This window comes from Podarcis erhardii (genome assembly GCF_964252035.2).
Source record: "Podarcis erhardii genome assembly, chromosome: 16".
Lineage (NCBI taxonomy): Eukaryota > Metazoa > Chordata > Lepidosauria > Squamata > Lacertidae > Podarcis > Podarcis erhardii.
Window position 1 is genome coordinate 27,137,457 of NC_138514.1, and position 25,804 is coordinate 27,163,260.

General features: G+C 48.5%; 2 protein-coding genes across 3 annotated transcripts in view; one reads left to right on the forward strand and one right to left on the reverse strand.

Moving 5' to 3' along the window:
- Nucleotides 1–25,804, forward strand: part of SRRM3 (serine/arginine repetitive matrix 3) — a 101,869-nt gene that overhangs the window by 19,730 nt on the left and 56,335 nt on the right. For both annotated transcript variants that reach the window (XM_081843523.1, XM_081843524.1), the window contains exon 2: nucleotides 12,286–12,406. The gene's annotated coding sequence lies outside the window, so the exon portion shown is untranslated. The remainder of the gene's footprint in view (nucleotides 1–12,285; nucleotides 12,407–25,804) is intronic.
- LOC309331487 (kelch-like protein 25) lies at nucleotides 14,270–22,416 on the reverse strand. Its single transcript, XM_081843701.1, has 5 exons — nucleotides 22,311–22,416; nucleotides 19,796–19,911; nucleotides 18,236–18,314; nucleotides 16,491–16,718; nucleotides 14,270–15,794 (listed from the first exon to the last, which is right to left on the reverse strand). Exons 2-5 carry the CDS (start codon nucleotides 19,887–19,889, stop codon nucleotides 14,333–14,335), a joined length of 1,863 nt encoding a protein of 620 aa, XP_081699827.1. The 5' UTR covers nucleotides 19,890–19,911; nucleotides 22,311–22,416; the 3' UTR covers nucleotides 14,270–14,332.

Sequence of the window (25,804 nt, forward strand, 5' to 3'; positions counted from 1 at the left end):
AGTTTACAAAATTAGGCATGGCATGGAGAAAGTGGATAGAGGACAGTTTTTCTGCCCCTCTCATAACACTCAAACACATGGACATGCCATGAAGCTGAATGTTGGGAGATTCAGGACAGAGGAAAAACCATCCTTCATCATGCAGCACATCATTAAATTTTGGAACTCACTTCTTCAGGAGGCAGCGTTGGCCCCCAACTTGGAAGGCTTTGAAAAAGGATTAGACAAATTCATGGAGGAGAAGGAGGCCATCAATGGCTACTAGCCCTGTTGGCTATTCTCTGCCTCAACGGTTGGAGGCAGTAATGCTGGAAGGGGAGAGTGCCCTTGTGCCTGGGTCCTGCTTGTGGGTTTCCCAGCAGAGGCATCTGGTTGGCTGCTGTGAGAACAGGATGCTGGACTAGGTGGGTCATTGGCCTGATCCAAGAGGCTCTTATGTACTGGTATAGGCACGTTGCCAAGTGGGAGCTCTCCGTGGTTCTGAAACAACCAACCTGTCTCACCCTGTGAACTTTTGCATTGGACCAGAGCAGGACAGTTAAGTCTGGGTTCTCTCTGACTGTATAGATTGCACCCAATCATGGCAAAACATACCAGATTGCCTTGCCCCATATATGCCCACACAACCACTTTGATCAGCAGAACGAGCACTTCTTAAGATCATTGCTACTGAATGTACATTCCGCTGCAAGCCACTGCTAACTGTAGCTCCCAGACGTGTGTGCATGTAGATCCCACATTTTTTCAGACACTGACTATGTCACACTTGACAGTTCCAAGTACACGCTTAGAGTGTACATGCCCCTCCCCAAACACAAAAGAAACAGTCCGAGAAACTGAAGCTCGCTCCAAACATGTGAATTGACCTCCAGTGTCTGAAAGAGGGCAGAACTGTGATTTACCCCATTAGTTGCCTTTGAGGACGAGGCAGCTCAAGATGGATCAGCGCCATGCTTATTAAAAGAGCTGCATGAATGATTAATAACTCTCCGGAAAGCGAGATGTTGTCCAGACAAAGCTGTGCCTTTCAGCTGAGATACAGCCTCGCGTCAGCTGGATATCTGAGACGCTGCCTCGTCTGCCCTCGCCGGAGCATCGCCATCCTCGGGCTCTTCTCTAACTGTGCCACTTCCAGCTGGAGCGGCATTGTGCGGGCCCACATACTGTTCTTTTAAGCCATGGTAGGGGACCCCTTTTCAGCCAGAGGGCCACATGTGCTCATGGGCCAACTTTACAGGGACAACATGTGGGTGGTGAGCAAGGTCACAGGCGCGGCAGGGTGAGAGAGGAAGGCAGGTGCAGCACAGAGTGGTTTGCCATGCCACTTTGTGAAGCACCTCTCCCTTCCATTAAACAGCTCACCTGGCCACCTGACATCCATGCTGCTCACTCACCAGCCTGCCATCATGCTGCAGTTTTCATGGCCCCCTGTTGGCAGTGGGGCAAACTGCAGTGTAACAACAACCTTACATTCTTATGTATATAGGAATAGACAGAGATAGATAGATATAAATGACTTTACATACTTCAACCTATTGTAAACTGCTTCAAGCTCTCCAAATAGTAATATTTAAAGGTAAAGGTACCCCTGATTGTTAGGTCCAGTTGCGGACGACTCTGGGTTTGCATGCTCATCTCGCGCTATAGGCCAATGGAGCCAGTGTTTGTCCGCAGACAGCTTCCGGGTCATGTGGCCAGCATGACTAAGCCGCTTCTGGAGAACTAGAGCAGTGTACGGAAACACTGTTTACCTTCCCGCTGGAGTGGTACCTATTTATCTACTTGCACTTTGACATGCTTTCGAACTGCTAGGTTGGCAGGAGTTGGGACTGAACAATGGGAGCTCACCCCATTGTGGGGATTCGACTTAATTATTAAATTTATACGCCAAGTTGTTTCTCCACCTGTTTTTGCCTTGGCCCTGCCCACCATTGCCTGTGGCCTCTTCCACCCCTGCCCCAAAATATGATTCTTACCTTTGTGCTCTGAAAATCGCCTGCCAAATTTTCAAGGTCAGAATTCTCCATGGATGATTTCTCAACTGAATTTTTGAGACCAAGTGAATGCTGGCAGCCATCTGGGAAATTCTGGATCCCCCCCCCTTTCTGGTGGCCACCAAAAACAGAGGCCTCCACCTAGAGTTGACCTATTGAAATTTATGAATGTGACTAACTTAAATCAATTAATTCTAGTAGTTCCAAGTATTTATTTATTTCATAAAAATTATGCACTGCTTGGTTTAAGAAATCCACACACCTCAAAGCAGTTTACAGAGAGAATAAAGCAATATGATTATCAGTAAAAACTGTTAAACAACTAATTGCACCATTCAAAAAATAAAATTGGTGATAAACTAAGAACAGATTAAAACATATAGTGATGTTCTGCATGTCTGGGCAGGCTTGTTTAAGCAAATCTGTTTTTAGCAGGCACCAAAAAGAGTACGGAGAAGGTGCCTTCACAGTATCAATAGGGAGGGAGTTCCAAAGTGCAGGTGCTGCCACATCAAAAGATCAATTTCTTACAGTTGTGCAGTGGGTATTATGGGGCATCTGTAACAGTGCTGGTTTTGCAGTTCGAAGTGGTCAACTGGGCATATATGGGGTTAGGCCACCTCTCAGGTAAACTGCTCCTAAGTTGTTAAGGGACCTTACTTGGATACAACCCAGAAGGAGGGGGCAAGTGGGGTGGGGGTCCTGTGCCAATTTCTTTTCTTTAATCATGTATTTTTTAAAAAAACAAACACACCATAAACTGGGGGGGGGGACCCACAATCCTGTACTCTCATTTTTATTTGCTTGCACAAGCTCAGCTGCAATCCAGAGGAGCTTTGATCTTAATTATATTTCCTCTGCCAAACAAAGTATGACATTAAAGGAATGTGGGAGGGGGGGGGGAGAAACCCCTTTGTAACATCTAGCTATTCCTCTTCTCACCCAAGATTATTGTCATCAGGTGGATTTTGATGCCTAATGAGATGGCAAAGCCACCGTCCCTCCTTCTGGAGGCCGATTATAGGGGAGCGCCGCTAATGTGTTTGAGCCAGTGGGCACCAGTAAAATTGCAGTCTATTGTTTCTTTCCACACAGAGACCTAGATTACATCCTCCTTAGTTAGCAATGGGAGGAAACAGGCACCCCCAACCCCCCCCCTCCTATTTTCAGCTATCAGCTACCCTAGAGGTAGCCAATATGTTCCCTTCCACATGGTGTCGGAGTCCAATTCCCATCACGCTCAGCCAACATAGCAAAAAAAGAGGGGGTGATGGGAGTTGTAGTCCAACATCTGGAGTGACCAGATGGCTATCTTTGACCCAACCATTCAGGAGGCTTCAGGAAGATCCATCTCTTGGGAACAAATGAGCCCATCTCCAAAACAAAAGAGGCAGTTGCATTTTCACAGCAACCACTTCTAAATTGGCCATAAAGGTAAAGGGACCCCTGACCATTAGGTCCAGTCGTGGCCGACTCTGGGGTTGCGGCGCTCATCTCGCTTTACTGGCCGAGGGAGCCGGCGTACAGCTTCCAGGTCATGTGGCCAGCATGACTAAGCCACTTCTGGTGAACCAGAGCAGCGCACAGAAACGCCATTTACTTTCCCACCGGAGTGGTACCTATTTATCTACTTGCACTTTGACATGCTTTCGAACTGCTAGGTTGGCAGGGGCTGACACCGAGCAACAGGAGCTCACCCGGTTGTGGGGATTCAAACCGCCAACCTTCTGATCGGCAAGTCCTAGGCTCTGTGGTTTAACCCACAGCGCCACCTGTGTCCCTCCTTGGCCATAGATGCATCTAAATTAGGATGTGCAAATTTTATGCAAATCTGTGCTCCCTTTCAGTGTCACTGTCTCTATATAGTCAGTGCATAACTGGCCACCATATTCTTCACCCAGCTGGGGTGGGGAAACGTTCCCAGTCTGAAGGCCACATTCCCGCAGCAAAGGGGCTGCTGTCACCATCAGGCAAGCCTTGGGGCAATCCCTCCCCTCCCGGGCTGGCCTGCTGCTGTGTAAAACATCTGTTGCCAAATGCTGCCATGCCCCGGAACACGCGCCATGCCCCTGCCTGGTCTCCGCCCCTGGTGCCAGAGCATGCAGCTTTGCCACTGCTTGTTCCCTCTGCTTGCTACCATCACAGCCTTCCTCTGGTTTTTCAGCTTTTTAAGGGATGCATCCAGTAGCATAGTGGCAAATTCAGAGGTGCAGGATCCCTTTGTAAGAGTCGCAGCCATGCCTCCTCCCAGCTGCCACCCCTTCTAAGATTATGCAGCCTTCTGAGATTGGGGGGGGGAATAATTGGGGGTGCACAGCAATGATCACTGCTAGGTCTGCTTTCTGGGCACATACATGGGCTCAGGATTTGGAATGCTCCATTATTCTCTTTGGGAGTGACTTAAGTTGTAAGTTCCATTGCACTCAGCAGAACCTGCACCCCATTCTCTTGAACCCAGGGCGCCTTGTGGTTTCAGGGTCCCTAAATTCTTAGCTTTGAAGCGTTCAGAGCAACCCCTCCTCCACGGTGTTCTTTCCACACATCTTCTCCAGAGTGACCCCAGGAGCCCTTCCTCAGTGGCCAACTCACCTTTCCCTCTGATTGACTCCAATCAGCACAAAGGGTGAGAAGACGTCTTAGTGGCCCCCACTGTTTAATGATGGAGACCTCAAAAAGCTGCCTTCCTTTGCTGAATTATCCTGCTCAAGCAAAGTAAGCTTGAGATAAAGGATTATGAGCTCCATTCAAATGCCTAGACTCAGAATGTGCTCAGAGGCACTCTTGCTCTTTAATTCTACTTGTACATCCTTTGCATCTGGCCTTGCTTGGTAGATCTTGGGGTTCCAAGAAAGTAGATCTGGCCAACTGGACGTCTGTCTTGCTTTAAGACATCTAGTCCAAACACTTCCATCTCTGATGGTCCACAAGTTCTCTTAAATCAGCGTTTTAATTTTTTTTCTTGCTGAGATTTGCTCCCATCCTTAGTTGTTCATAATGCTGGAAATATTGCTCTGCAGAGCTCAGAGGGGGCTGGGGGAGGGGGCAGAAAGAGATTGCTGAATGCCACTGAAATGCTGTGATGAAGTGCGGCTCTTTCTGATGCCCTGTTTTGGAGAGCGGGCTGCAAAGCGAATGTTGTAGTTTAGTTTCTTATTTATATCCTTTTGTGTTGAAAGAATAAGGAAAGGAGCCTGCAGAACAGTGGAGCAGCTTGCAGGACAGCAGGGGTACTATGACCAGGAGAGGGGTAGAGCTAGAAAGCACAAACAACAGAGCAGTCAAGGAGTGTGTGGTTATGAGATAAAGGTAAAGGTAAAGGACTCCTGGACAGTTAAGTCCAGTCAAAGGTGACTATGAGGTATGGCGCTCATCTCACTTTCAGGCTGAGGGAGCCGGTGTTTGTCCATAGACCTTTCCGGGTCATGTGTCCAGCATGACTAAACCGCTTCTGGCGCAACGGAATACTGTGATGTAAGCCAGAATGCATGGAAACGCCATTCACCTTTCCGCCACAGTGGTACCTATTTATCTACTTGCACTGGCATGCTTTCGAACTGCTAGGTTGGCAGGAACTGGAACAGAGCAATGGGAGCTCACTCCATCACGGGGATTCCATCCACCGACCTTCTGATTGGCAAGCCCAAGAGGCTCAGTGGTTTAGACCACAGCACCACCCGTGCCCCTGTGGTTAGGAGTCCCTTTTGGTTCAGCTTTTGAGCCAAAGAATCTATGGTGTGCTTTGAAGGAGTGTGTGATCTATAGGTTATCTGCATTGCGTTATTAGTCAGAGGAATGGAAAGCCATTCAGTTTGCTGAAAAGGTGGATCGAATAAAATCCTTACGTGCCCCTTGGCCGGCCGGCCTCTGACATTTTTTACTGAATTGTATTTATGGGATAATGTGAGTCTGGGGGCATCTCTGGGGATGTTTGGGGGTGGGGGGCAGGGCTACCTTCCCTCCAGCCACCTCTCAGGGAGATGCTGAGTCCCCTGCGGCCATCCTGGTGGCAGGATGGCTGGTCAGATGGACAGGTGATTGGCAGATCCCAGACTCCCCGGGGAATGGCGGGTGGAAGGAACGAGTTGCTAAATAATTCAGGCAGCGCTCCTGCCTCCCTTGACGCCCCTTTTGTTAACAAACATCATCATCCCTTCCGGAAAAAAACCAAACCTAAGCATGTAAGCGAGGAGACAAAGGAGAGATGTATATTACCATCTGCCAAATTAGACTATCTGTAACCCTTGTTTTGCACTGGGAAGGGCAGTCCCAGGGAGAGAGGAGGGGGGAGATAGTCTCTTTTTCATGGTGGCACCAACCAAGGTAATTGGGTGGGGGAGCCAAAACATCAATGAACCAGTCTGTATATGTGGACTGTACCATTTTCAGGCAGCAGGTGAGAGGTCAAAAGAATCCTATGCAAAGCCCTGCTTTATCAAATCATAGAATCGTAGAGTTGGAAGCGAAGAAGAAGAAGAAGAAGAAGAAGAAGAAGAAGAAGAAGAGGAGGAGGAGGAGGAGTTTGGATTTGATATCCCACCTTTCACTCCCTTTAAGGAGTCTCAAAGCGGCTCACATTCTCCTTTCCCTTCCTCCCCCACAACAAACACTCTGTGAGGTGAGTGGGGCTGAGAGACTTCAGAGAAGTGTGACTGGCCCAAGGTCACCCAGCAGCTGCATATGGAGGAGCGGAGACGCGAACCCGGTTCCCCAGATTACGAGACTACCGCTCTTAACCACTACACCACACTGGCTCTCAGACCCTAGAGAATCATCTAGTCCAATCACCTGCAGTGCAGGGATATGTAGCAATGGCCCATTTAGTTCCTAGGTGTCCTGCTGAACATCAGAATTTTTCCAGGAAGCCCGCAAAGAAGTATTGAAGGGAATAAGCCTCCTCTTACTGTTTTGTCACCTGGCACTGAAAGCTAGACTGCCTTTCAGCATGGAGGTTCTGCTTCACCAACAGAGCTTGCAGCCTTTGCATTCCGATCCTCCATCCATTTGTCAAAGATGCTGCAGTCGCATCCTGAACCTTCAGTCTTTCAGGGGGCTGGGCTGGAGGACGTCTGAAGACCCCTTCCAGCTTGACAATTATTTTCAAAGTCGTGAAGTGTGGGTAGGGCTGTAGCCCAGTGGTAGAGAATCTGCCTTGGATGCGGATGTTTCCAGGTTCAAGCCTCAGCACCTCCAGGTAGGACTGAGAAAGAACCCTGCTTGAAACCCAGGAGAACCGCTGCCAGTCTGTGCAGCCAGTACTGAGCTAAAGGACCCAATGACCCGACTCAGCATGAGGCAGCTCCTATGATTTGTCAAAATCTTTTTGACTAACAAGCCTTTCCTCTGGTTAAAAAGGCAGGTGAGGCAAATCAATGTTCTTCGATCGCTCAATGGCCCCTTAATGCAGCAACCTCTTTCCAGCCAGACCCTGGCAAGGCGGGTGTGTGTGTGTAGAGAGAGAGAAATATTTTGCTTTCCCTGAAATTAGCTTCTGGAGAAGAAAAGCCCACGTCCGCCAGTGCCAAAGAAAGCCAAGCCCCTTCCTTGGCTTTTGAGGACAGGAGGAAACCACATTCATCAGTGATTAACTAGGTTTCCCATTGAATAAGCCGCTGTGCCCTGCCCGGTTGTGCCCCAGGTGTCTGCCTTGCTAATCGGCTTATCGAGAGAGAGCAGCGCTCTCTGGATGGGCCTGGCTTGTGCTTTGATGCTAATGCAGGCAAGTGGAGCGTTATCAGGCGTCCCGGATTCCACCTTGGCCGGCTGCTGCTGCCTCCTGTTTTGCCTCGCTGCCAACCTCATGTTTCGCCAGTTAGAAGAAATCGCCTTCTGGAAAAATAAGACGAGCCTTCCCCTTCTCTATTTTTTTCATCCTTTAAAAACTAGAAGCAGTGGAAGAACATAAGGAGAGTCTGCTGGATCAGGCCCACCTAGCCCTGCTGAGAGTCCTGCAGGGAAAAGGGGACACCCTGTGTTTTCATGGCCATTTTGGGTATTGCTATCTCTCACACTCACATCCTGCACTCTCGACACACACAAAAGCACACACACTCGTTTTTGGGTGCCACACAGTATCTTTCCCTGAAAAAAAGTGCTTTTGGGGGGGAATGAGAGTAAGGTGCGGGTTAAGTGACTTGCCTGGAAGAACATTCCAGAAGATCCTGGTTTGGGGCCTGAAGGAACCTCAAGAGACAACTGTGCAGGGTGGCCTTCGGTCTGATCTTGCAGAACTCTTTTGATGTTCTCACTAGAACCAAGAGAATGGTTTGCAGCACACTGCAGCCTCACATCATATCAGGGGCATTTCAGATGGCCGGCGGATGGCCATCACATCACCCAAGTCCTCTGTTCCCCAGTGGCTGCTCCTGGGGGAAATGGCTCACTCGTGCTTACATGGCAGAAGGAAAAGCTAGAGTCATAAGATTGGTGGGAGCATCGGGGCACAGTGAGTCCCCTCTGCCAGGCCCAAAGCAGATGCTTGACTTTTAAAACAGGGAATTCTGAAGCTGTTTCCCGCTAAAGCTGCTGGTGCTTGGACAAATGGGTCAGTTAAGAAAGAGAAAGTCGGAGATCACGATAATTGCTGCATTTTAGATGCTTTTCTTGCTCGCTCGATTGAAACTGCTTGAGGGGCGCTGCAGATGGTGGTGGAGGAGGATAAATGGGCTGGCTTAATTAGATTTATGGCTCATCCTGTTCCCAAAGACTGGGGGCAGATGTCATCACCCTTGTATTCAAAACAAGGGTTGGATCACTCCCCACACCCTCCATATTGTATCAAGGAGGAATGGCTATGCTTGGATCCAAGCCGGGGTCCTTGAGGTAACTCTCCAGTAAGAACATAAGAAGAGGCCTCCTGGATCAGGCCAATGGCCCATCTAATCCGGCATCCTGTTCTCACAGGGCCAAACTAGATGCCCTAAAGGGAAGTCATCAAGGAGGACCTGAGCACAAGAGCCCTTGTGGTTTCCAGCAACCGCCATTCACAAGCATTGCTGCTTCCAACTGTGGAGGCAGAGCAGAGCCATCGTGGTTAGTAGCCATTGGCAGTCCTCTCCACTGAATTGGTCTAATCTTCTTTTGAAGCCATCGAGGTTGGTGGCCACATTGTCCTCCCTTGGGAGGAGGTTCCATAGATTAACTCTGCGCTGTGTGAAGAAGGATTTTCTTCTTTATCTTTCCTGAATCTTCCAACATCCAGCTTCATTGGATGTCCACAAATTCTAGCATTAGGAGAGGGAGAGGAAATTGTTTCTTTCTAAACTTTCTCCATGCCCTCCATAATGTTATAAGCCACTATCAATGACACTTCTTTCTCGTCTTTAAACTCCAACATCCCAAATGCTGTAGCCTTTCCTCATAGGGGAGTGCTCCCCATCTGGTCTTTAAGCTGCAATCATGGACACTGTTGCAAGGGAAAAAACCTCTTTGATCTCTATCTATCTATCTATCTATTTATCATCTATCACATTTATAACCCACCTTTCCTCCAAGGAGCTCAAGGTGGTGCTATGGTTCTCCTCCTCCTCGTAGTTCTTCTTACAACAACCTGTGAGGTAGGTTAGGCTGAGAGACAGTGACTGGCCCAAGATCACCTAGCAAGTGTCATCATGACCAAGTGGGAATTTGAACCCTGGTCTCCCAGGTCCTCATCCATCACTAAAACCACACTGGCTCTCGGTCAGGGGTGTCAACTTGAATAAAATATTGAGGGGCCCAGGTAAGCCCAATGCTGCACAATCAATCACAAGACACATTGTTCACACACCATTTGAATGGCAGTGCCCATCAACTTTGGGGGCCCCCATTCCCTTCAATTATTATTTTTTTGGGGGGGAGCAAAGGGACCTCAGCCCTTAGGAGTTGGCTCCTATGCTCTCAGCGACTTGGGAGGAGCCCATCCAAATAACCAGTTCATTCGAATGCACTCGCATTCTGACATTTTGCCATTCAGCATTGCACATTCTGAATCTGAGGGGTGATGCTGGAGATGGGGGAAATTCCCCTTGAGGGGGTGATGACACTGGGGAAATTTGGAGACCAGAGACTTAATTTGACCCACCTCTGAAAATCTCCATTGCCAACCCCCATCTTTTTGGATGGGGCAGGGGGACAAGGCAGCTCTTACTCGCTCCAGAATGGTGTCTTTCAAGGGCTTATGCTCTGCTGGGATTATAGTTGGCGAATCTGCTAGGGCTGAGCCTCTGAGCTTGTGTGTGTGTGTGTGTGTGCGTGCGTGTGTGTGTGTAGAGCAGCTATTTATAATAGGATTGTTCTTTGCTGCGCAGCCATCTCTCTACACCCCCCCCCCATCGCCCGGCACCACATTCATGCCTCCTGTGTAATGCACCAGCTTTTATTAGCTATTAGTCCTATTACTCATGTCTGTGACTTTATTTCATCCCGCCTCTTTCCCTTGCATTGTACTTGGCTTGCCTATAAAATGCCCCTGACTGAGATTCTGAAAAGGAGAAAAGGGATCAGAAAGCCCAAAGTGGGCACCGTGGGGTGTAGGGGCAGCGAAGCCCATTAGCAGTGCTGTTTTCCAGGATCCCTCCCACAAGTCTGCCAGAAATTCAGATTATTTTTAAAACGGTGGCTGTGGATGAGAGGGAGGGTAATTATTTTTCCCAGCCCGTGGTTTCTTTCTTCTTAGAATAATAATAATAATAATAAAATCAACAAGCTCTGGGACTCAGGTCGGCCTTTAGGTCAGGCCCTCTCATCTCATTTTGGTTCCTCAGTCAAGAGATGAAGGTGACAGGGAGTCTGGCTCCACCAGGCGATAGACACATCCATCAGTTTAGCTTATGCATTTCTCCAGTCTTAAACATCTCATGGAAATTCATCAGCATCCATTCACATTTCCCTTAATATACATGTTCATACACAGTCTTGCCTAACATATACAGTGGTATCTTGGGTTACATACACTTCAGGTAACATATGCTTCAGGTTACAGACTCCGCTAACCCAGAAATAGTACCTCAGGTTAAGAACTTTGCTTCAGGATGAGAACAGAAATCGTGCTCCGGCGGCATGGCAGCAGCGGGAGGCCACATTAGCTAAAGTGGTGCTTCAGGTTAAGAACAGTTTCAGGTTAAGAATGGACCTCCAGAACGAATTAAGTACTTAACCCGAGGTACCACTGTACAATAAAGGTATGTAAGGCATTTCCTCTGAATGCATTTCTGTAACAGTCATTCTCTTTTCCCAGGGAATTCTGGGGATTGTAGTTCCATGAGAGGAACAGGCAGTGCTTTTTTCTGGAGGGGGGACGCAGGGGTATACATACCCCCAAACATGGCCTCATTGAGGGGCAGTATTTCAATATGAACAGGAAAATGAGAGTACCCCTAAACATTTTTTAAAGAAAAAAAGCACTGGAAATAGGGGTCTCATATCTCTCAGCACCCTTAATGAGCTCCAGCTCCCAGAATCCTTTGGGGGAAGCCATGACTGTTCAAAGTGGTATCATAGAGCTTTCAATGTACGGTGCAAATGTGGCCTACGTCTACTCTGGGAAGGATTAACACAAGAAATGACTTTGAGGGCACAATCTTATCCCCAATTGCCATACACACACACACACACACACACACACACACACACAGTCTGAGGTGGAAGGTGAGAGGGTGGGTATGTTGATGTGCCATCAGGCCTGGATTGGGCGTGATGCCATCATGTGACGTTGGTAGGGCTGGTGTGGGAGTCAATGGGATTTTGGGCCAGTTCAGTCCCTCCCACCATCAACCACCAGAATGTCTTATTTGGGGCTCCCTATTGGTGGGGAACCTGCAGGTGGGTACTTCTACCTGCCCATGTATTTGGTAGGAACCACAGGGAGGTCTGAGCTGGCATTGTGACGTTGGCATCAGAGGCAAGGTACGAATTCAAGCTAGCACCAAGAAGATTGCTCCATCTAGAAGAAATTATTGTTGAATGGAATAATCTACCTTCTCCCCCCCCCCCACAACACATTGCGCTGTGGGTTCTCCTGATCTTTCCCAAGCCAATTTAGGGGTGTCAGGGCAAAGAAGAGGGGGGGGGAGCTCTGCTGCCCTATCAGGTCCTTGTGTGGACTTCCACTGGTGCAAGCAGTTAACTTAATCTGGTCCGCTGGTCAGTTGGAGTAGGTGGGAAACATCTCCACACCATCTACCATGCCTGGTGCAAATTGTGGTTTGGACTGCACCTCCAAATCTCTCCCTTGACTTTTCACAATTTGCCAGGTGGTTTTGGGCAGGTGTGCATGGGAATATATTTAGGTTCCTCCTTTTTTGTCCTCTCACAGGCTTTGAAGCATCAAGCAGAGGGGATTCCAGTTCCCAGAGGAAATGTGTTCTTGAGGAGAGAAGGCCTGGAGCCTGCCCAGTGACGTCCACCTGAGGGGAATGCATCCCAGCTTTTGAGAGGTAAGCTTCCGGGATGACAGGACAAGGGTATTGCTGTATCTCTGTGCTAGGAAGAGGATTGGTTTGCAAGTATAAAAAACCAATGACAGTAACAGTGTGGTGCTTGAACTTCTGAATGCTTCTTTCTATAGAAAATGCACAACCAAAGCTGGGTTGGGTGGAAATCTTTCTGTCCGACAGTGGCAGAAGCTCAAACCGTGACTGCATAGAGGGCAAAGCAGGAAACTATTGCTTTTATCTAGGCAGCATGGGAAATTTCACTCTTCCCACCTAGAAACAGTACAAAGGTAAATATGGTGCCTTTTGCTCCACCCATTTTTGCCTGCTAGCTCCTCCTACCACTGACATGTGGGCCTCAGAAGGTCGCACAGAGGGAAATGTGATCCTCAGGGTGAAAAAGGTTCCACAACCCGGTGTACTGTTTTGGGGGAAGTGAATTAGGTAGGCCCACATGAAAGAGGTTAACATCTGGTTACCGCAGCAGCCATTTTCTCTGAGATCCACCAAAGCCCAGAGCTTCAGAAACAGATTATCAGTTGGCACATCTGAAGTGTGGGGGGCATATCAGTGCCTTTGCCCCTCCCTAGTAAATCTTGTATGTTTTGCTTCATTTTTAAAATTATTTTAAGCCACTTTGGGGACTACAGTTGGTACACACAGCTTAAAAGGTCAAGGTAAAGGACCCCTGACAGTTAAGTCCACTCAAAGGAGACTCTGAGGTTGTGGCGCTCATCTCGCTTTACAGGCCGAGGGAGCCGGTGTTTGTCCACAGACAGTTTTCCGGGTCATGTGGCCAGCATGACTAAACTGCTTCTGGTGCAATGGGACACTGTGGTGGAAACCAGAGTGCACGGAAACACCGTTTACCCTCCCTCCGCAGCAGTACCTATTTATCTACTTGCACTGGCATGCTTTCGAACTGCTAGGTTGGCAGAAGCTGGGACCGAGCGGCGGGAGCTCACCCTGTCACGGGGATTCGAACTGCTGACCTTCTGATCGGCAAGCCCAAGAGGCTCAGTGGTTTAGACCACAGTGCCACCCGCGTCCCAGCTTAGAAATGCTCTAAATAAATGGGGTAGTCTGTAAGTAACCCTATCAAGAGTGCTACAAAGTGCAACACAAAGCGGTTGTGAGGTCGACCTGCAATTATGTGAGTGAAGGGAAACACTCCTAGGGCCCAATGATGCGCAGTCTACAATAACGCTGGACACTGCCTGCCTGCTAGCTGGACTGTACTGGCTCTGAATGTTCTAGGGTGCCAAAGAATGTTCACAAACATTCCAACTTCTGAGTGACATTGAAGATCAAGTCGGCTCTTGTGAGGGAAATGGGAAAGCAAGTTGGGCTGAGGTAGGAAAAGAAAGGAACTCAGAGCATCAGGGAATATTCACAAACATTTCGACGGTCGAATGACCATTTCAGGATGTCAGAAATCAGGGAAATGGAAGGTCATTTGGGCCAAGGGAGAAAAACAAGCAAACTCAGAGAGCTTTGAGGTGTGGGTTTTGGGAGCAAAGGATCAGAGGCTTCGAGGAGTCAGGAATGAGAGACAGGTGATGAAAACACGCATTGGATAAGGGGGACCATATCCTCTTGTCTGCAGAGGGAGCTATAGTGGTGGGTGGGTGGTGGAGTTGTGGGGCTGCCCTCCTTACTTGGCTGCTGCTGCTGCTGCTGCTGCTGGGGTAGGACATGGCAGTGAGGAGATCAGGGCTGCCTCAGAGCTGCCCTGCCATAATCCCAGAGCCGTCTAGGTAGGCTGCAGTGATGCCAGTGCTGGGACAGCTCCAGAGCTCTGCACCAGCACACTGGCCGCTACTGAAAGGTCGGTTCAGCAGTCACAACAACAGCAACAACTGGGTATTTGGCTTCAAGTCTCTCTCTTTTTAAACAAACCAATTAAAAATAGCAAGGACCCAAAATGTGCTAAGTAAGGTTGGCCACTGGGCAGGGTTCCAAGCTGTCTTCCTCCTGCTCCTCCACCTCAAAGGTGGATCCCCGGTGGAAGACAGCCAGGATGTTTTTTCTCGGGACGTTGAGTGGAATGCAGCCAAAGCCAAACGCCCCATAGTGGGGGTCAGGTAAAGTTGCCCCACACTGGACCCAGTTCTGCTGGCCTGGCTCCCAGTAATGGATCGCACTGGAATAGCGGTCGTTGCTGTCGCCCCCGAAGACATACACCCTCTTCCTCCAGCAGACGACGCCCGGGTAAGAGATGGCGATGGGGAGGAGAGGGATGGAGAGTTCTTGGTTCACCGTGCCATCGCTCAACAGGCAGACGCAACGGCCGGTGAAGTACCGGGAGCCTTCGTTGCCTTCCCCGGAAAGCCCCCCGACCACAAATATGCAGTCGCCCAAGGTGACAGCGCTGGCCTCGTAGAATTCAAAGGCCATGGGGACCTGGGACCAGGCGCCGGATTTGATGTCGTAAACCAGGAACCCCTTGTGAGGGGCGGGAAGTTCGGTGTCATCCCTTTCCCCGCCGACGAGGTACAGTTTGCTCTTGAGTGCCACAGAGGCGAAATAAGTCAAGGCAAAGGGGAGACTGGAGATGTCCGTCCACTCCTCGCGCTCCAAGTCATAGCTCTCGGCGCACACGAGAGTCCCGGTGCTGTCCCAGCCTCCAGCAGCATACAGCCTTTTCTGGCATAGGAGGAAGGCATGCCATGCCCGGGCTGTGGTCATGGGAGGCAGCTTGGACCAGTGGCCCCCAAGAGTGTCGTACACCAGGAGGTTATTGGAGTAGGAGCCATCTAAATGCTGCCCGCCGGTGATGTAGAGCTTGTGGCCCAGAGAAACGCAGCTAGGCGAGGTCAGCGATTTCAGGTCGGGAAGCTGCTCCCACTGCTCAGTGGACGGGTCGAAGAAGTGGACGTGAGAATCCAGCTCCTCATCCCCCAGGCTCATCTTGCTCCATTTGGGGAGCCCCACGCACACAACGCCCTTGTGGTACATGCCTTGTCGTAGGCCTCTGCTGGCCCACAGCCGTTCAGGGACGCTGAGTTCCTCCCACGGCAGTCGGACGCACTCATAAAACTCTTCTGTCTCGGCCCGGACCTCGGCCAGTTCCTCAGGGCTCAGGAGAGAGAGGCGGATGTGGTCCATCAGGGCCGCGTGCTTCAGGAGGCGCTCATCAGGGTTGTGGTACACCCAGCGACGCATGGCCCTGTAGATGGTCAGTTCGGAGTCCACCTCCAGGCCGTCCGAGGCAATTATGCTGACCAGGACGCTGAAGTCGAGGGCAAGGAAGGCTGTGAGCTCGATGAGGTGCTCGAAATGGAAGGCAATGTAGCGCGAGGCCGGGCGGAGGAGAGGCCGGTGGTTGTGGGAATACGCCAGCACATAAAGACCCAGGCAGTTCTCCATGGAAATCCTCTCCATGAGGAATCTGCAAGGAGCAAAGGAGGAAAGACTTTTCTCATATATGGCATGGGGGAGAGAAAATAGGTAGACTGGGACATGCTTTTCTCCCTCTTTCGTAATATCAGAACTTACAATATTAGAACATAGCAGAGCAACTGAAAGTGCTGCTTTTGACCTGCAAAGCCTTATTCCTCAAGGACTGCCTTTCTCCATACGAACTAACCTGAACCCTGCAACCATCATTTGAGGCCCTTCTTCATGTGCCCCTTCCATGGGATGGTGGCAACAGAAGAACAGGGCCTTTTCAGTAGTGGCTTCCTATGTGCGGAATGCTCTCCCCAGGGAGGTGCCATCATTACAGGTGCCAGACAAAAACCTTCCTTTTTAAACAGGCCTTTGGCCATTAACCCCTTAGATGGGATGTTTTAATGTATCCCACCCCCTAGTCTTACGTATGTTTTTTGTTGTAAGTCATTTTTGTAAGCCACGTTGATTTGCCATGGCAAAAAACAAGGAGACTGAAGAGAACACGCTGGTTCTGAACTGGCTGTCCAACCCTACAGGGATGTGTCTTTAGATGAATGGCCAAGTTGTGGCCTTTCAGCTCTTTGGACTCCATCAGTGGTCAGGAGTGATGGGGAATTGTAGTCTGGAAACATGTGAAGGGCCACAGCTTCCCCCTCCCTGTTTTTGATGCACTGACCTACCCCTTCCTTATTACCTGGTGATGATTTCCAACGCGGACATGATTTGAAGCCTGCTGGCTGCTGTGAACAGATCTTCTACATCTTCAGAGTTGAGGAGCAGCTCCCCTGTATAGATGTAATCCAGGAGCCTCTGGAGGGAGGAGGCGGTCAAATCCATCAGCACAATTTCGCCCTCCCGGGATTCCTTGAAGGTGCTGGTGAACATTCGCTGGAAGTAGAGGCTGATGGAAGCCAAGACTGTTCTGGAGGGAAAGAGGAGAGATGCGCTAGGATGCATCACACACAGAGAAGAGGCGATAGAGAACATGCTTTGCACCTGGGCTGATTCTACCATTAGAAAGAGTGAGGCAGCTGCTTCAGGTAGGAGTTGCTGGGGTGGTGGTGGCAGGGACTGGCAGCAAGGATTTGAAGGGCAGGGCCATTTGTGTCATGTGTCCTCCCCTCTGGTCCTGACCTAGCCAGCCACTAAGGATGCTGTCCCATCAGATGTATGAGAGTAAGAAGCTTCAACTTCCGGTCTGGTTAGCTTTCATACATGCACTGGGGTGGCGGGATCCTGCTTGCTTCAGGCAGCAAAATGTCTTGAGCAGGCATGGAGACCGTCTGGGCCAAATCCCCAGCATCTGTGGTTAAAAGGAGCTTAAGGAGCAGAGTGAGGAAAGAGGCCGACGTGCAGCTGCCTGCCAGTACGCCACCAGCCAGATGGAAGAGCGGTCTGGCTCTTTTTCTAAGGAGGTTTTGCATACTAGGGAAGCAAAGCACAACCTTGCTTCTGTGGACATCACTTAGTATAAGGCAGCTCTCTGCAAGAAGGGCTGTAGCTCAGTGGTGGAGCAACTGCTTTACATGCAAAAGGTCCCAGATTCAATAGCCAACAACATCTCTGGTAGGGCTTGGAGAGCTCCCTGTCCGAAATCCCAGAAAGCCACTGCCAGTCAGTGTAGGCAATAGAAGGACATAAGAAGATGATAAGAACCTGCTGGATCAGGCCCATCTAGTCAAGCATCCTGTGTTCACAGTGGCCAAGCACATGCCTGTAGGAAACCTGCAAGCAGGACCCCAGCATGAGAACTCCCACCCCTATGGCTTCCAGTAACTTTAGCATTTCTGACTCTGACTGTGGAGTCAGGGCATAGCCATTGTGGCTTGTGGACATCAATAGCCCACTCCTCCTCCATGCATTTGTCCAGTCCTCTGTTTAAGCTATCCAAATAGGTGGCCATCACTGCCTCCTGTGGCAGGCAGTTCCATAGTTCCATAACAATGAGCTGGCTTGATCAATGGTCTGACACAGCATAAGGCAGCCTCCAATTTTCTGTCCCCGCCTTGATGCAGGTCAAATCCACTTTCTGTGTGTCTCAGCCAAAGTAACTTTGCACCTCTTCTCCTAGAATGCCTTAGCATATACTCCTACAGTCATACCTCAGGTTACAGAAGCTTCAGGTTGGGTTTTTTCGGGTTGCGGACTGCCAAAAGTACCAGAATGGGTTACTTCTGGGTTTCAGCGGTCACACATGTGCAGAAACACTAAATTGCGCTTTGCGCATGTGCAGAAGCACCAAATTGCAACTCGTGTGTGCGCAGATGCACCACTGCGGGTTGCGGACGCTGCGGGTTGTGAACGTGCATCCCACACGGTTCACGTTCGCAACCCGAGCGTCCACTGTACTTGATAAATGGCCTCCGTCTTTTCCTTAAAGTCACTCCTGAGATGCCCCACCCCAGCAGAGCGTGGCTTGGAGTACTGCTGGCTTCTTACCTGTGGCAAGGGAACTTTCTTCCCTCGGCCACCAGGGTGACATCACAGAGCAATTGAGTCTGGTACAGCTGCCTGATACCTGCAGGGGTGAGAGGATGACATGAGGGGGTTAAAGGAGGCCGGTGAGCAGGTTTCGCTTCAACACACCAGGTGATAGTGCAAGTACATTAAAATGTTAAGCATGAGGTTGCCGGATCAGGCCGCATTGCAATAAATAGCATAAAATGAAGAGGACAACAGAGCGCCACATAAAATTTGCATGTGCTAATTAATGCACCCAGCCCTTGCTAAAAGCAGGATTGAATTCCCCACGCATCAGCTGATGTGTGGGGAACTCAAACCAGCTTGCTCGCTGTCTCCCCTGACACCAACTGTGACAGGTGGGAAGAGGCACCTGCCTGAGAGGCAGCGGTCCTGCCCACCTGTCAAAGTTGCTGGAGAGGGGGTGGGATAGAGAGAGAGGAAGATCTGAACCACTGGAGGAAAAAGGTTCCCCTTCTCTGCTCTATAACATAAGAAGCAATGAAAAAAGAACAGAATGTTTCAAGGAAAAGGTACAGTGTTCCTTTTCTTTATAGTTGGGCACATATAGGAAGCTACAAAATGTTTAAGATTAGGAGGGAAGGATTCCAGGCAAACTTGCTTTCCCAGCGAGCATTGATAGTGGGGATGCTCTAGCACAAGACTCCTGCAGCCAACCCGGTTCTTCTGCTTGCTTGTCATGCAAAATCGAACGCACAGGGATAGGGAAAGTCCCTGCCAAGCCTTTAATTTATTTACCACTTATTTTGTAACTTTTATAAACCACTTGATTTAAAAAAAAAAAAAACCACACCTCTTAAAGTGGTTTTAGAAAAGATGAAACCATAAAATTACCAATAAGAAAAAAGAACAACAATTGGAGACTTCCAACAAGTTAAAATAACAACAGGTTAAAAACAGATTAAAACTGGGATCAACTTTCTAAGCATGTGGACAGGCTTGCCTAAGCAAAAATGTATTTAGCAGGGGGCCAAAAGAGTACCGAAAAGAGCAATCTAGGCTTCTTGAAAAGAAACTGTCACGAATCTTCCAACATTCAGCTTCGCTGCATGTCCTTGAGTTCTACCGTTTTCAGAAAGGGATACAGACTTTTCTCTATCCACTTTCTGGGGCGCAGGGGAAAGGCACCCATGAGGGTCCAGTTCTGGGAGCCCTGGTGCTGCAAGATCTGATTCAGGGGCCTCCTGCTGGCAGCCAGCTTCAGGTTTGGCGAACCCTCCAATTGGCAGCATTGGGGAGCATAGGATCCAACTCCTAGGGGCCGAGGCGGGTTCAGCCTCTCCAATAAAATATTTGAATGGCCGCCACCCCAAAAGTTGATGGCCATTGCCGTTCAAATGGTTTGTGTGCACCGTGTCATGTGATTGGTTATGTGGGATGGGGCTTATTCCCCCCCCCCAATACTTTATTCAAGTTGGCACCCCTGTTAGGACGCCGCTCTGGCTCCTTAGCCTGCAATTCTGTAGCTTCTGACTCAGTTTCCCAGTCACAACTGGACTCCAGGGTTGTCACACTTACCCTGCTTGATGATGTGTTTCAAAGACAGTAGTCCGCTTTGGGGGTCATCTGACCCCAATTCTTTCTCCCTCGGAGCCTCTGTAGTCTTAGCCATTGGGGATGTCTGGCGAGGAAAGCTGTTATCCCCATGAACAAAGATACAGAATGTTAGGTCCGTAATGTTGGGGTTATTCAAAGGGGTGCATTCATTTCAACCTGTTCACACAGACCTAAAAATGCAACCTGTAAAACACAGGATCATAGAATAGAATCATAGTTGGATGGGACCTCAAAGGTTCTTCCTCTTGTTGTTCTGCTACTAATAATAATTGCATTTATAGCTCATCTTGCCTCCCAAAGAAACTCAAAGAAGCTGACATGGTCCATATAGCTTAGTATTGTCTGCACTGACTGGCAGCAGCTCACTATGGTTTCAGCCCTACCCAGAGTTTCCAGGGATTCAGCCTGGGATCATCTGTTGCAGATAAGGTGCTCTACCACTAAGCTATGGGCCATTTCCCTAAGAATAAATCAAGATTTCAGTCCTCATGGTTCTGATGTAAATAGGAATGCAGGAAACTTCCTTATACTGAGTCAGGTTTTGGTCTCGCTAGCTCAGTATTGTCTAGAGAGCCAGTGTGGTATAGTGGTTAAGAGCGGTAGTTTCGTAATCTGGGGAACCAGGTTTGCTTCCCCGCTCCTCCACTTGCAGCTGCTGGGTGACCTTGGGCCAGTCACACTTCTCTGAAGTCTCTCAGCCCCACTCACCTCACAGAGTGTTTGTTGTGGGGGAGGAAGGGAAAGGAGAATGTGAGCCACTTTGAGACTCCTTAGGGTAGTGATAAAGCGGGATATCAAATCCAAACTCCTCCTCCTCCTCCTCCTCCTCCTCCTCCTCCTCCTCCTCCTCCTCCTCCTCCTCTTCTTCTTCTTCTTCTTCTTCTTCTTCTTCTTCTTCTTCTTCTTCTCCTCCTCCTCCTCCTCCTCCTCCTCCTCCTCAGTGGTAATGGCTCTCTAGAGCTTCAGGCAGGGAAACATTTCTGGCCTGACCTGGAGAGATACCTGGGATTGAACTCTGGAACCCTCTGCATGAAAAGCAGATCCCCTAACCACTAAGCCATGTGGACCTTCTCATAGGAAGCTGCCTTATACTGAGCCAGATCCAATTAATCTAACTCTTCAACATTTTCATTCATTCATTCATTCATTCATTCATTCATTCATACAGAGAGAGAGAGAGAGAGAGAGAGAGAGAGAGAGAGATGTATCTATAGGCTGTGTTTCCAGCACCACTACACAAAGCAAAATAATAATGAAGTCAAGATAAACCCAAGCAGCTGCATTACTCTTGTTTAAAAAGCATAAAACAATCCAGAATCAGACAGCATTATTAACACATTTTCTAAGAGGTTGGTTTTTTTTAAAGAAGTCCCTGTCCATAAATATGCAATCCAGAGAAAAGAACAGGAAAGAGGAAATTAAGCTGAGGAGAGCCTTCACACTGAGAGGCAGTCTACCTTTATACTGCCCTTATCACCCTTATTTCAAGATGGGGAAGCAGTGAGCCTGCAGGTGTCATTGGACTCCTAACTCCCAGCAGCCCTGATAATTGAGCTTGCTGGCTGGGGATGGCATTAGTAGGGGTGAGAAACATCAGAGCTGCTGCTGCTGCTGCTGCTGCTTCTTCTTCTTCTTCTTCTTCTTCTTCTTCTTCTTCTTCTTCTTCCTTCTCCTCCTCCTCCTCCTCCTCCTCCTCCTCCTCCTCCTCTTCTTCTTCTTCTTCTTCTTCTTCTTCAACTGAGGTTGGATGGCCATCAGTCAGGGATGCTTTAGTTGCGCTTCCTGCATTGCATAGGGTTCGAATAGATGACCCTTGGGGTCCCTGTCAGCTCTACAATTCTATGAGCCTATGATTATTTATCGATTTATCGATTTCCCACCCTTAACCATAAGGCCCCAGGGTGGATTGAAGCATTAAAACACAGTATTAGAAACAATTCAAAACAACTTGAAACAAAAAAAAAAAAACACAAGGCGGCTCCTAAAAAACATACATCTCAAGTGTCAAACGATCAGGGCAAAGAATTACAATGTCAGCATTCTCCAAAATCTGTGTAATGAAGGTGTCCAGATGCACCTCTGTGGGGAGTTCCACATCTTAGGGGCCACCACAGAGAAGGCCCTCTCCCCTTGAGCCACCCCCTCACTGCGGGTGGAGGAAATTTGTCTGTAGGGAAGGAGGTAACCTTTCAGATATTTCAAATGTTCCCCAGTGACCCCTCCCCCCCAAATGGTTTCTTAAGCTGAATTAAGTATTTGTATAGTAGGATTAGAAAAAATAATCATATTGTGCTATCAACATACATGATACATCACAAAGCAATGCCAAAAACTGGCAGGGTCCTTCGCTCCAAGGAGCCGCCTAAAATTTGTGCTTTAATTGGTGGGCAGGAAGCAACTGAGAAGGGGAAGGGAGAGAAGGTAAGAAAGAGGTGGTCAAATGCAGACAGACTGTAGGCAACGAGGACCACCATACCTGGGCCAGGGGAGGAGTCAACAAGCCCATGGGGGAGAGAGCTAGACAGGTGAGCTGAGGAGAGCTACCTCACAGGAGTGATGAGGAAGCATCATCTTGGTTGCCCAGGTAACCAGGATTCAGTGGGCTGGGGACACATTGGCCTGGTTGCCATGGTGACAAGGGCACAGATACCTTCTACCTTTAGGCCCAGCAGAAGTGAGAGCCTTGGGTGACACCCACACTGCACAATATCTCTTCCCAGAGCAACAGTTTCCAGCTCCTCGTGGGAAGAACCATGTGCTTTAAATGTGTGCTAAAGGGTGTGGATGTGACCTTTAGGGATCTCAAGTGAGTTGTGAACATCATCGAAAAGGAAGCAGGCAGTCAAAATCTATTTAGGGCTGTGGGGGACAGACATTGAGCAACTTTAGCCTAGAGCAAATGAAACACATTAAGCTCCCTCGCTCCTCACCAACCAGTACGGTTGGCAATTTACCTGGGTTTGTAGCAACAACAGGTGGAAGTGTAAACCATTACATTTTCTAGGATCACTTGGAAGAGCCAGCGTGGTCTAATAGTTAAAGTTTTGGGATTTTGACCTGGGAGACCAGGGTTCGAATTCCCTCCTGGCCATGAAGCTCCCTGACTGACCTTGGGACAGCCACTGCCTCTCAATATAGACCAGTGTTTTCCAAACTTACAATAGCTGCAAACCCTTTTTGAGGGTCCAGTCTTTATGGCGTACCCCACTTCTTGCACGAAGGTGATGGGGGGTAGTTTTAATAATACTATTTTATCTAGAATAAAGTAAAATTTGAAAAAGATGTTGTTTACCTTTTGAAACCCTTTCATACATCCCCAGGTATGTTTCCCACACTTTGGGAAACACAGCACTAAGGTGAAATAAAAATGCATACATTTATAGAGATAATGTAGGGAATTTGCATTATATTAGAGGCAATTGCTTGTTAGAGAAAACTGCATACAAAAATGTACATATCATATTAGGATAAATTCACACTGAAGGGCTGATGAATTTTCATGAGATCTTGTGTTTTTGTTTTTAAATCACCAACTGACGTGGAGAACTGAATATTGCAAAAATAAATAAAAATGAGACGCCTAGAGGACCCAAAATTATCCAATAGTGCCCCTCCTTCCCTGTCAAACATAAAAAGCAAACCAAACACAATGCTGCTTTAAAAAAGACAAGAAAAACCATATCATTGTTGGGCACCAAAAATCAATGGGCGTCCATTACAAATGTGAGCTGCTGAATGAAGATCCAGTAAATGTGCAAACATTCAGAGAATACCCAGTGAACAGTCAAGGTCAACCTTTGCAGAGGAGAATGCAAGGGGATGGGGATGTGTTACGACTTCTAGAAGAGGGCGTCTGTTTCCAGCAAATTTTCAGGCTCGCCTGAGTGAGATGGCTGTTTTCACACAGATGCGGTGCTCCACCTCTCCTCCAGTAATTCCTGCACAATCATTCTTATCTCCTGCCGAATCCACCTCCATTAAGTGGCTGATTGCTTAATTATAAGCCTCTATTCTGCCCTCATTCCCTTCTGTTCCTCGCTAGCAGCCGGCAACTGTCTCTAGTCAATTCCACGGCCAACAGGGTTAGACAGCTGTATTTATATTTCTGCTTGGTGTTTGAGCGCTCCTTCAGAATTAGCTGAAAAGCACTCCCGGGCTGTGTTGTGCCACAAATGCCCACTGCCAGTAATATGCCATCGACGTGGGCGGAATTGCCAATGGAGGCACGAGGCAGTTCCTTGCAAGGGGAGCGAGGAATCTCGTTCAGCCTGAAGACCGTATTCCAACTAGAAGGAGGTTGTTGTTGTTGTTTAGTTGTTTAGTCGTGTCCGACTCTTCGTGACCCCATGGACCAGAGCACGCCAGGCACTCCTGTCTTCCACTGCCTCCCGCAGTTTGGTCAAACTCATGCTGGTAGCTTCGAGAACACTGTCCAACCATCTCGTCCTCTGTCGTTCCCTTCTCCTTGTGCCCTCCATCCTTCCCAACATCAGGGTCTTTTTCAGGGAGTCTTCTCTTCTCATGAGGTGGCCAAAGTACTGGAGCCTCAGCTTCAGGATCTGTCCTTCCTGTGAGCACTCAGGGCTGATTTCCTTAAGAATGGATAGGTTTGATCTTCTTGCAGTCCATGGGACTCTCAAGAGTCTCCTCCAGCACCATAATTCAAAAGCATCAATTCTTCGGCGATCAGCCTTCTTTATGGTCCAGGCTACTCCAAATATCCCATAGAATTGAAGAGTTGGAAGGGACCCCAAGGAATGCAGGAATCCCAGCTACAGAAGCCCTGACAGATGGCCACCCATCCAACCTCTGATTAAACACTCCTAATCCTCAGAAAGTTCTTCCTAACGGGCCGCCTCATTCATGGGCCAACTTTGCTGAGTCATCTCACAGGGGTGGATCCTGGCGATGGAGGTTAATTGGGAAGAGGGAGCAGAGGAGAGCAGGACAGCTCAGTGTGTCTATGCTGTAATTTGCAACCAGCACCTGCCAGATTGAAGCTTGCAGCTTTCTTACTAATATTTTTTAAAATTATTAACCCCGACAAAAGGACAGTGGCAAGAGAAATTGATGGACTATGCGGAATTGGCAAAATTGACGTACAAACTGTGTGATAACGATAACTGTGACTTCAAAGAATAATGGGAACCTTTTACAAAGTACTTAAAGAAACAACAAAATGAATTGGGCTCCTTGGCAGGTTTTGAATAAACAGACACAGATTTATTTGTTAATATAATAGACGGATAACTTAGATATTTTACATTTTTAGAACATGCAGAGAATAATATGTGTTAATAAATCAGAAAGAGAAACTGAGTGAAGTTGTAGGGGGGAGGGGGTATGTGGGGGAGATGGGAGGGGAAAAATACAATTGATGAAATAATTCGTTATGTGAAAATAGTCAGTATTTTTTAAAAAATTATTTTTTTAAAAAAAAAAATATTAAAGGGACTCTCCCCCACCTGGAGATTCCAGCCCTCTCGCTGCCACCTGCAGGGGGCCAGGCAAACCTGTCTGCATTTGCCTTAGCAGAACAGTCCAGCTATAAAGGCTTCCTAGCTGGGGCTTAGAACTCTGCCTGCAGAGTCTCTTTGCCCAGCTGCATTCACACAGCAGTTTATTCCATCTCCCCGGCGATTCCCTACCTGTTTATTTTTGCATTATTCTTCTTTGGCGATCACTCGTAGCCGAGTAAGATTGTCTTCCATAAACACGGTTTTAACAATGAGTCCGTAAATGACTGTGGAGGTCAATTCTGGATCCACACGTCCTTCCACAGTGGGGACATTAGTTCCCGGGCGGGAGTTGATTGAACTTTCACTCCGCAGAAAAGCGACTTCCAGTAATATAGCAGAATATGGCACAAGTTTAGCGCTCGTTTCCACATCACTGCTTCCAGAAACAATCCGTTTGCAAGTAGCATGGAAATGAATGCTAAACCTGGGCTATATTCTGCTACATATTCCC

Excerpts from the sequence above, each read along its gene's own strand:
- LOC309331487 (XM_081843701.1), bottom strand. The coding sequence starts at position 19,889 with ATGGCTAAGACTACAGAGGCTCCGAGGGAGAAAGAATTGGGGTCAGAT. Across the intron at positions 18,315-19,795 it reads GAAACACATCATCAAGCAGG|GTATCAGGCAGCTGTACCAG; the intron begins GTAAGTGTGACA and ends TCACCCCTGCAG. Across the intron at positions 16,719-18,235 it reads AGAAAGTTCCCTTGCCACAG|AACAGTCTTGGCTTCCATCA; the intron begins GTAAGAAGCCAG and ends CTTTCCCTCCAG.